We start from the raw sequence: 11911 nt of genomic DNA on the forward strand, positions 1-11911 counted from the left end.
AAGAAATAAGAAACAGCAGCAATCATAAAGCGGACTCTCCTGAAAATCATTATGTGTGAGAAGGCAAGTCGAAACATAAGCAAGAGGATCCTTGCTATGGAAATATTTGTGCGTGTTCGCCAGAACAGCACACCGAGCGGAGATAACAGTCTGATGAGCCATTATCGTATCAACTCATCTTGGACTCGGGCTCGGACGCGTGGATTTTTTTTGTTGATTTTTATAGGTTTTCTTCTTTATGCAATCCTCATCCCTTGGGGCGCGAGGTGCTGAGAGACGACTCGACTCTGAGATCGATATCGGTAGCACGTCAACCGGTGGAGCAGGGATAACAGCGATACTAGAAGTCAACCTTCATCATCGTTGCTCATGCTCCAAAGATTCAAGCTGCCCAAAGGGCATTGTCAGCCATACTCATGTGAGACATGTCCTGAAAGTTGGCAGGGGTGATGGTGTTGGTAGATGAGAGGTTGGAGCCATAGGCCGAAGTGGCATGCTCGGAGAAGGCATAGTTGTCAGCAAGGCCGATAGGAGACCCGTTGAAAGGGGAGTAACCAAAGTTACCAGAGGCAGACGAGATGGGAGCGGGAATGCCAAGTTCGCCATTGACACTAGCCATCATGGCAGGGTCGGCAGTGCCATCGACGGTAAGATCATAGCCAGTCTCCATGTTGAAGGGTGCCATGCTGCTACCAATGCCCTGGAACATGTCCATCTGATGAGGCATGCCAGAACCGTCCATGTTGTCGTCGGCCATCTCATCAACATCGTCCTGCTCAGCCATGGGAGAGTCATTTAGGTCAACTTTGACCTTCTTCTCAACGAACCAAGCCTTGAGATCGTTCATGGGAGGCCAGTCACCACCGCCCTTACCACCTCGTTTCTCATCACCGTTAGCACCCTTCTTGCCACGGGGAGTCTTGGGCTTGAAGTGGGTGCGTCGAAGATGAGCGGCGGCGTTGTAGTAAGCACCATACTCCTTGCCGGAGACGCATGCCTTGCACTTGGACAACGGGTTGACGGCCTTGACATTACTCTCGATGCCGACAGTAGCAGGGTCACGGCAGACGAACTTCTTGACAGTGCCCTCATGCTTGGCGTTGACGTGTCGGCGAAGCTCATGATCACCTCGGAAGCCATCGGGATGCTCAGTGCACTGGGTGCAGTAGACCTTGGGATGCTTAGGTCGCTGGTAGTTGCTCTTGTTGACAGGAAGCTTGGCCTCCTTGTTGGCAGCGGCAACAGCTTCAGCCTTGGCGACCTCCTCCTTGGGCTTCGGGGCGAGCTGGATAGTCTTGCCTGAGTGAAGGACACGCTCACGAGCTTCCTTAGCGCGTCGCTCGAGGTTGGAAGCATTTGATCGGACACTAGACATGCTGGTGTTGGAGCAAGATCGCTCCATGTCGGTGGACTCTGGCGATGTCATGAAGGTGTTGCCGTTGGAGTCGGTATACTGCATGTTGACAGCAGAAAGGTTGGCACCGAGACCGAAGAGGTCTTGCTCAGAGTTGAACTGCTTGCTAGTGGGGTACATGTTGACAGAGCTGGGAGACAGATCAGGAGCAAAGAGGGCATCGGCTTGGGACTGCGAGGATTCTAGGCGCTCCATACCGACGCCATAGCTGTCGAAAGAACTATTCTGGCGGGTCAAAGGGCTAGCAGCCTCGGCAGCAGAGGGACCAGAAATCATTGACGGGCAAGCAGAAGACATGGGATAACTGGACGGAATATTTGACGAGAGGTTGCTGAATGAGTTGTCTTGCACCATGTTATATGGAAGTCCGGAGTATGATGTGTCGAAGTTTTGAGGGACCTGAGCTGTCTCTGGCCACTGTTTCAAGAACTCGTCGGGGTCCATGCCAATGTTGAGTAGAGGCTGATTCTCCTGGACGCTGGGCAGTCGATCCGAAACACCCTCGAGAGGAAGATTGGGTGATTCATTTTGAGAAGAGTTGAATCGATCCATGGAAGCACTTAATGGAGCTATCCTGTTGCCGGTCTGTGAGAAAGGCATGTGAGATTCAGAACGATTTGAGACACTGCGGCTCATGGGGAGAGCGGAGCCAGACTGTTGAGAGAAAGCTCTCCTCTCACGCTTATGAGCCTGAAGGCCATTATGCCGTTCCTATTGAGATTATCAGAAAGGTGGAGATGGCACAAGGCTTAGGGTGTATTACCGTGATGGCGGACTTTACTTGGGTGGGATATGTAATTGTAGACTTGCTACGAGAGAGACCACTACTTCGTGCACTTGAGAGGCCATGGCTAGGGATTTGGAAACCGGGCTGAGCCAGAGACAAATTTTGTGCGACTTGATTTAAGACTGTTGGATCTCCTCTGAACTGACTTTGCACGAACTGCTCGAGCTGTGAATTCCGCGCGTTGGCGGCTTCTAGCTGACGTTGAAGCTCCTGAACAGTATTGGCGTTTTCTAAATTCATTCTTTTGAACTGAATAGTAGATGCTGCGATAGTGTTTTTCTTTTTTGTGTCTCTAGCGAGGCGAGGCGAGATATTCGGAGACGGGATAGCCTTGATACGATGAGATGTTCTGGTGTAAGTAAGGCGGGCGGGTTCTGGAAGCTGGAGAACAGAACTGGAGCGAGGCGAGCTTATTGAATGGTTGAGGGAGGACAAGATAAAACGGCTTGCCACAGGCGAAAGATTAAAAAAGTGGGATAGTAGCGAGTAGTCGAGGACAGACGACGAGACGAAGAAAAGAAGGTGAATGAGATGCGGATGGGATGGAGGATTAATAGTGAGCCAGGATCGAGAGAAGAGGCGGCCAGTCGTTCAGGATGAGGCTTCCAATCCCCACTCAGACCTGACAGGGATCATGGCAGGGATCTTGGAAGGATATTCAAGGGTGTTGCGCTGCGGTGTGTGTAAGGTTAAAGGAAGAAATCTGTCTGTCTGTCTGTCTGTGACTCTGTAGGTGGTCTCTGCGCTGTGGGTGGGCGGTCTAATTAGGCTTGGCCTGGCTCTGGCTGAAAATGCAGTGCATACAGCGGCATGCATGGGTGTGTGATGATGATGATGCAGCGTGCGTCTTTGGTGGTGTGTTTCAACAGACACTCAATCAATCAATCAGTCAATCAACCAAGACGATTTGGTTGTGTTAGGCAGACCTCTAGACTGTCAAGTATGTGATTGTGCCCGAGTGGTCTGATCAGAGTCTGCATCGAGATGAGGGGATGAAAAGAGACAATATCGAGTGTCAATACAAACAAGTTCAGAGGATATTAGACTTGTCGCAAAAAAGAAGCTTGTGGAGATAACGATGATGATGATGATGATGGTTCTTCAACAGATGCCGTTGTTGTTGAGATCCATGGATTGAAACAAACTGAAAATGGGATGAGACAGGATACGAAGTGGACCAAGCCAGTATCAGAAGGGAATGGTGGAAGGCACAAAGGCACGCGTGACGACACCTAAAGTTAGCCAGCTCACTCACTGACACCTCCCAGCTCCAGCGCGTGGGCATCTCCTTGTACAGCGTTGGCCCCCACTGACCAGTCACCAACGGTCAACTGCAACGACAAACCACCCACTATCGGAGTGCTCGGTGGCCGCTGAAGAAGACCCCCATCGGATCACCTTGAACTGAGGTGCTAATAAAACAACCCCCGGCGTAGCGTCTCATGCCAAAAAAAGAAGAGAGCCAAAAGAAGCCAAGTCGACTCCATGACCCCTGTCGCTGACACGCCCGGTGGATGTGAACGTTGATAGAACCGCTGCGATTGGCAGCTCAGAACACTCTCTGCCCAGGTCTGGCTTGCTGCGACCACTACCAGCGGCGTTTCTGGTTGCGCGTACAACTCACCTATGCCATGCCATGCCATGCTATGCCGTCCACGAGATGCGTTGAAAAGAGGCATCTGTTATCGCAAGCAAGAGGCTCAGCTGCATCAAAAGTGGTGGGCTGTGTCTACGTTGTTTACTTGGGCATTTACATACGGTACTTGGATCTGTCTGTGCTTGATTCCCATAATCTAGGACTTTTCCACCGAAAAGTCAGTCAGTCAGACGGCAAGCCGCATATCTTCTGACATCTCACCTCTCTCTTTCAGTTTCCGACGGCCGCCTCTCAACAAGTCTACGTAATTAGCGGCACAGCATCATCATGACAATGAGAAAACAGAAAGAAAAAGAATTCGAACACTCATCAGAAAGGAGAAAAGAAGAAGCAACGTGACACAAGATCCCAACTTCAAGCTTCAACGCCATGACGGCATCACTTCAATCCTGGCTGGCTACAGGGTACGCACTACGAGTCTACTGTAGGAAAAAGCAAAAAACATGACCAAAGTGCCTACTGAGATGTCATGGCGCATCCTCCAAAAAACGACAGTGACAACGTTCATACCGAGCGGGCACCATGGGGAGGGCGGATCTGATCCGACACGAGAGGCGCAAACGAATTCCAAACCAGGCAATTCAATTCGTCTATCGTTCCAGTCACTCACACTCACTCAGCACTCAAAGTTACAACACAGCACAACAAGCGCGGTGTGAAAAACATGTCATGCGCTAACCCGCTAGATTCTCTGACCGGCTGCAAGCTCCTGCTGTCAGTTCCCGGAGAGGACACGGACGGAATCAAAGTTTGTCTGTGTCTGTGTTGGCTCTTGTTCTGTTTTAGCCCGTTTGAAGATATTCCCGACGAGGGAGGTAATGTAAGTTTGATGAACATTACACGAAACGTGATGCCCATGAAATGATCCAGAAATTAAAATTTTCATACCTTGCTAGGCATATTCCCGTGGTGATAGCACAGTGGATCATTTGCAGCTCTGCTGTGTATAAATGATGCCTTGCGTCACATCAATCTGAAGAGTTCTCACTCGGTAGGTTGCAAGACTCCGAGCCCTGGCCTGACTCGCGTGCCGAGATGTTGTTCCAGTGATGATAAGTTGCTATTTTCAGCCCTGCTCGAGACAATGATTACACACAGACGGGAGATTAATGAGATTATCTCGTAGGCGAGATCATCATCTCGATTTCTACGGTATTGCGCAGAAGCTAATTCCAAGAGCCGGCTGGCAGCGGCGGGACGCTGATCACCAAATCTTTCCCTGCTTCTCAAACTGGGCGTTTCCACCAGGAACAATAATGTGCCGCCGACGTACGTGTTAACAAAAACTCAGCTGAGAAAATAAATTGAAAACCCTTGATCTGACAAAACATGGGGTTGAAGATAGAAAATGTTATCGATTTCTCCAGATCCTCAGGGGTCGTTTCAATCGTGACGACGATATTCCTGATATTTTATCTTCATCGTTTTTACAACTGAGCTCTCACAAAAAAGGATGCCATCACCAGCGACGTTCCAAACGGGCTTGGTTTCATTCTCCAACGGGAAGAATCCCTGTAGGAATAAGCCCACACTCCATCTCCTTTCGCAACCCACCACTTTACGCAAAACGAGGCAATCAATCGCTGAGACGGGGCACTCATCGATTGGCTGTCGAGTGTGGTCAGGCACACCCACTTCCCATCTCGATTGGCTCCCGCGGTCGCATAGAGTGAGGCGGACGGACGGCGCCATCCATCCATCGGCTTCCTAACGTTGGACCGTACTGTACCGGACGGGTTAGAGATAATCCTTTTTTCCCGCAGTGACCAGATAGCCAGATCAAGGACACCATCTCTTTGGGTTTGGTGCGGTTTTGCGCTGAGACTCTGACTACGAAATAACCTCAATGCAACATACCAGGTGCCCTTGCTTCAGCGATGATGATGATCTTCTTCGGATGTCAACACCACCGCAGTCTAGACCTAATGATCTTCATCACCCAGCATCTGACAAGTTAGCTGCTGTCTCTGTTTGGTTGGGGAATCGCCCGAGCATTGTGTGTCATGCAGGCATTCTGATTCTTCTGACTCGAACCTCAAAACCTTGGCGTTATCTACATGCTGCCGTGCTCTAACATGAATAAAAAGGGAACCGTAGCAATTAGTGCTCGTCCATAAGTTCCCGTGCTATAGTTTGCAACCCATCCCGAAATTTGTATCTGCGCGGAACCGTCTTCCGGCTTCAATAGTCTCAACCTTCGTAGCATTTTCTCCGAGATGGCTTCAGAACCTTCAGACATCCACTAACCAAAAAGTCTTCGCTCAGTTGTTTTCCTTGCGTTGATCATGCAGGCTCAACCCCCGTCTCAACTTGAAATTTCGTAGATCATGGATGGAAACGTTCCATTGATAGCTTCATGACCGTGCGAGCAAAGGCGCACGTGCAAAACAATGTCCCCATCTCAGACTCATTTGATGCGTTGGCACTTCTTGTTGATCTGACACGCATGTGCTGTGCACGTGCGAGTTCATGTGCAATCTCACGTTATTCGAGTCAATGTGCGAGATGAAGAGGCTGACAATGTAGTTTAGATAACACTTCAACTGCCATTGCTGCTTGCAAGCACTTCGCTAAGACGTAAATACATAGCAGGACGGAATCTGGTTAATGACCATGCTAAACTCAATTTCCCCGGCCTAACGGTTATAGAGAGTTCAACAGCGTGTGACAAGAATTTCATTCCCGAGTCTACATTGTGATTGTACTCAAATCCCGACTGGTGTTGGATCTTTTGTTTCAACTACCCTGCATCCTCGACCTCACGTACAAATTCATAGCCCGCATATTGCGCGTACCTGATGCCAAAGCGTTGATACTAACCCAAAGCACTAGGCCAATGGCATTATAGCCAGGAGTCCCCATGCTTGAGACATTCATTCAACAACAAACCCGTCCCTAGGCGCATGAGTAAGTCTGACTAAACAAGCGCATACTAGGGCTGATGCATTGCAATGAACCGTTCTCCATAGTACTACGCAAACTCCTGCCGGTAGTCGTCAGTTTGTGAGTCAACTCAACTCGGCACTCAAGCGAGACATAAAACTGGGATCTTCAACAGACCAAAGCTCAATATCATGCCATGATGAACATTTAGCGCTATCCCACAGTGAAAATCTACGTCAGAAGGGACTAAATATGAGGAGCGGCAATTTCTCCTCGCTGGGTATTCGCTGTCAAAGCGGTCCGACAACTCACAGATCGAGAGATGAATCTCGTGAATCTCGTGGAGAATCAAGACCCTTGAGTACCTAGATTCCCACCGTTTGGGCTAGCAGGCCCTGAAGGAAAGAATTTCCACTCGACACGTGTTCAAGCCACGGGAGTTTCTCCTGAATGCCGGTTCTGCTCCGAAGCGAGGATGTTCCCAGGAGAGGCACGTGTTGATGAGTCTGTGGTGTTGATCATTGATGGCATTGCGATGCCATCCTTGAGAATTCCTAAGGCTCAATATTGTATCTCGGATAAGGTTAGATTGTAATTCGAGGAATTATTAGTCTGTAGTTAGACCAAAGTCTACTGCTCGTAGATACAATAACAGTGTCTGATGAAGCTCTATAGGCTGCTGTAACGTAACAATGAAGCTCGACTTATGTTTATGCTTGTGCTTCGGCACAGATTGGAAATTGAACCTCCATCGTCTCACCGTCTCATTGATATTGACAGTAATTTGGTAATGTAATTCTCAGGAGATGAAGAGAAATGAGCTGTGATGTAATTGTCAGCCGCTGTCATCAACGGAGATATTATTAATAGTTCCAAAACACAAACAAGCACTGAACTCATTCTTGCGGCGTCACCGATACTCGGCCCCTCTTCGTCTCCTGAGCTCCGGAGTTTTCAGACCGTGACAATGTCCCTGCTTCACCGTATCCGGAAGAAAGTTGTCGGAGAACAACTGGATCATCCCCGTCCGCGGTCTCGCTCACCTTTATCTGATACCGGTAAAATATCGGCTTAGTCATGACAGACCTGGGCTAAACTCCACAGCTCGGCTCATCATGACACCTCTCCCACTAACGCCTGGCAACCAGTAGAGCGGCATTGCTGTTATTGCTCTGACGCTTCATTCTCTGCGCTGGCCCCTTTTGAGCTCTATGTGAGCTATCGCCGGTTTATCACGGCATAATGCGCCGCTCCAATTTATTCTTGCTGGCCACTGTCCAGCTTGTTGGAGCTCGTTCACCGGGCTTCAGCATCCACGAGGACTTGTTGACGTACCCTCAGGTAAGCTACCCCTCGTCGACCACCTTGTGTGTTGAAGCTCAACGTTTGGCAGTTCGAAGTAGTTTTTGATAGTCAATACATTTCCGAAAAAGATGCACATTTGTTGCTCGATAGCCAACATCCTACTTACTCTGCCGACTTTGCGCAATCAACACTTGATCAAGCTCGGGAAGCTGACGAGCGCGACAATGAAAGCGACAACCAGGGCCAAAATGGTCCGTCGCATACATACGAACTTATGAAACTCCCTCCCCACGAATACCTCTGCTCTATCCCTATTATACAACCCCCCGAACCCGAGAACAAGACAGCAAATGAGCTGGCCAAGGCCGAAGAAGCACGAGAGCTTACTCGCGCGACAGCAAGCGGATGGGAACTTCTCTCACAACTTGAAGATTCTTGTCTGTACTTTATGTCAGGATGGTGGAGCTACAGTTTCTGCAACAACCGCGAGATCGTCCAGTTCCACGCCCTCCCATCTATACCAAATGGCCAGCCTCCCAAGCGCGACCCCAACACCATGGACTTTACGCTTGGCAAGGTCCCCGCGATTCCCGCCAACGCTGCGCACCAGGCAAAGTTGAACGGTATCGAGAACCCACCACCAGCGGAGCTGCAGGTCAAGGGAGATCAACGATATCTGGTACAGAGACTAGAAGGTGGAACGATCTGCGATTTGACCGGCAGGGAACGGACAATCGAGGTCCAGTATCATTGTGTGCCTGGTATGAAGACTGATAGGATCGGATGGATCAAGGAGGTCACGATCTGTGCTTATCTCATGGTGGTAAACACACCACGTCTCTGCAACGACGTTGCTTTCTTGCCTCCTGAGGAGACTAGAGCGAACCCCATTTCGTGCAAGCTCATCGTCGGCGAGAACGGCCAGACTCCTCTACTGGATCAGGCGGTGCCTGTGAAGGAAGCTGAGGCGCAGGAGCCCCTAAAGCAGGAGGGCGAAGAGGTCAAACCCGAAGAGGCCAAGCCGCAAGATGCAGCAAAAGAGCCCGTCAACATCGGTGGTGTCATCGTAGGAGCCCGCAATGTCCTCTCCGGCGCCGACGAAGCAGGCAAACCACCTGCCAAGCTCTCTCCTCCACGAAGCTACTTCTCCAACACCGACACCGACGGCGAGCGCTTTATCGAAGTCGTCGCCTCCGGTAAGAGCAAAGAAGACGGCGCCGAAGTCAAGCTCCTCAGCACCGAAGAACTAGAACGTCTCGACCTCAAGCCCTCCACCGTGAAGGACATGACAGAGCGCATGAAGAAGCTCGCAGGGAAGTACGGGTGGAAACTCGAGCTTGTTGAGCTTCCTGGTGGTGAAAAGGAGTTGAGGGGGTATATTGACGCAGATGAGGATGAGCTTGCGAAGAACAAGGCCAAGTTGAAGAAGGAGAAAGAAGCGCTGGATAAGGCCAAGGCGGATAAGAAGAAGGCTGGCAAGGAGGGTGGGGAGGAGACGGAGGGGAGTCAGGAGGAGTTCTTCAAGAAGAAAGATGAATTGTAAGATGATGATTAGAAAGATACACGGCGTTTTGGGAGATGATTTTTATCTCGAGAATCCACAAGCGTTACAAGCTTTGCTTTATCTATTTCTGACTGGAGTTTGATGTGACGTGCTGTTCTTGCTGGACTGTTGATGCTTTCGATTTAGAGATTTCTGGTTAAGCGTTTGCATCGTACAATGAAAGTGCCTGGCTTGTCTGGTATCTATTGGGACGAGACTCATGGTCGCCATGCTGGAGATAGATATTGCTATGTCAGAGTAGCTGCTGAGAAGATTGTTTCATCTCCTCTTAGAGTTGAGTTAAAGACTACCCTAAATCATGTCGAGTAAATCTGACCAAGACAGCGTTGATATATATGGCCTGGGATTATACTGCATTAAATGGCACCTCATAATCACTTGTTGGACTCTCTAAAGCTGGTTGCATGATCGATATTGGGTTCGCTGTGGTGACTCTGTTAACCCTATATCTTCTCTTGGGATTCACTACCGTTTTCTACCTTATTGGAGGAGTTTAGAGCGACTCTTCAAGACAGAAATGCACATCTGAAGCAGGGCGATCACCATCTATTGCCCTTATGGAAGGTTACATCCTGGATACGCATCATCAACCATCTGCAACTGTACGCACTCCCTTAATGTCCATGTCAGCTTCAGCAGCCGGTACCAAGAACCGAATACTCCAGTCAGTATCAGTTTGGCTCGCGGTTATATACAAAAGGAAGTGGGAGACACGACCCAGGAAATAAATCCTCTTCGTTACTATATGCTACACTAAAAAAACCTCTTGTCCTCCTGGAGGAAAAAAGCTTAGCTTTGGCATGACCCTCGATTACAAAGACTGCTTCAAGACGACCGACTCTTGGAAGAGAGACTCTTCAATCTTGAGGGTCTCTATGATTTCCTCGCTTGCATTCGTTGAGAGACATGGGAAAGCATACTCGGTAAGTGATGGTGTGCAGGATGATCTGAGAGCTATATCTACATCGAAGCATACCTTCATGAGATACGACCTTGGTAAGCGCATTTGCGCCCATCGATCTAGAGGACCTGGACTGCTATGCTGTGATTGAGAATTCATCACATTCGATTCTCTTCACACCCTCAATTCGTATGCGCCCTGCGCTCTTTGTGATAAAGGACCCCATTGTCCACGCCAAGTCCTTTGAGTGATTGTGATAAGTGTGATGATCCCCCGCTCAGCCCCCAAGAGTGAACTACCGTGTTTGAGATAAACGAGAAGCGTGGGACAATGTCTCGGTAGTCTTAGACAAAGTGATCAGAGACCTCTCTATTCATTATTCTTCACTACGCATTCAGATTGGACACGATACGATCATGTCCAGAGGTGACAAGTACATGATCGCTCATCAATCCGCCCAACTTCCCGCAAGACACGGCAAGTTGCCGGGAGGCAATATAACTAGATCCCACTTCTACGAAGTCAAAAGAATTGTCATGGTGACGATGATGCTTGCGGCCGGGTATTTGCAGTCAGCTGGACTCACAATTGCGTGGCAAGGGATATGGAATGCCGCAGTCATACAAAAGTCTGGCGCCATGCCGTCGAGCAAAGAGTAGCCTATGGTAGGTCAGTTATTTAGTTCATGGCTGAACATCTTGGGTGTAGTTGGCGGTCTAGATCTGATGTAAGGTACAGGGCGAGACACGATCGGCCAGACCAGGAATACCTTAGCCGCGATAGACCGCCTGGAAAATGTTTGCTCTTAATTGCACCACTCGCTGCTCAAGATTGTACGATTGAGTTGCGGCCAGCCAACAGGCGGTATGCAGACCTCAGCCGTTAAGCCAGGGTTCCACTTGGCGCAGATATAAACGAGAAGACCATGGTTTAGAAGAACTCTCTCGAGATCCAAGAGTTTCCGTCTGTTGAATGCGGTTGATGCTCTGAAGTCTGAGCGTCTCAAGTCTCACGGCAATAGCGGGAATGGCTTGAGTGAGACGGCCTGCGGCAATCGGAGCAGGAAATTTTGTCTAGATCCTGAACTAATTCCGTCAAAGGTTCAAGTCCAGTCCACAACTTTGAGTTTGGAGGGGCTTGGGTCGCAACGGGACGGAGTTTTCCTTTGAAGCCTGAAGCTAGCAAACATTCTAAGCGGACCGATGCATACGGATCGAAGACGGCTTCAAGACCGCTTGTTTCATGGTGCAAGACTTCTCCTCTGGTGGGTTCTTCGCAAGAGTTAATACGAGATGGATCTTAACAACTGGGTGATATAGTTCTTGTGAGCGATAATTGATGCGGGTAAGACGAATAACCCTTGAGGGGGTTCAGAAGATGCTAGTTCAATGGCTGATGTC

At 49.5% G+C, this 11911-nt stretch overlaps 2 protein-coding genes; one reads left to right on the forward strand and one right to left on the reverse strand.

Annotated features, from left to right (window-relative positions):
* Positions 1–382: 382 nt before the first annotated feature.
* FFUJ_09942 (uncharacterized protein) lies at positions 383–2441 on the reverse strand (the record flags this gene model as incomplete). XM_023568100.1 has 2 exons in its annotated part: positions 383–2125; positions 2178–2441. The coding sequence occupies 2 exons, from the start codon at positions 2439–2441 to the stop codon at positions 383–385; spliced, it is 2007 nt and encodes a 668-aa protein (XP_023435449.1).
* Positions 2442–7983: 5542 nt separating this feature from the next.
* On the forward strand, positions 7984–9589 carry FFUJ_09941 (putative OS-9-like protein; the record flags this gene model as incomplete). XM_023568101.1 has 2 exons in its annotated part: positions 7984–8082; positions 8135–9589. 2 exons carry the CDS (start codon positions 7984–7986, stop codon positions 9587–9589), a joined length of 1554 nt encoding a protein of 517 aa, XP_023435450.1.
* Positions 9590–11911: the final 2322 nt, after the last annotated feature.

The sequence above is a fragment of the Fusarium fujikuroi genome, chromosome FFUJ_chr09 (assembly GCF_900079805.1).
Source record: "Fusarium fujikuroi IMI 58289 draft genome, chromosome FFUJ_chr09".
Lineage (NCBI taxonomy): Eukaryota > Fungi > Ascomycota > Sordariomycetes > Hypocreales > Nectriaceae > Fusarium > Fusarium fujikuroi.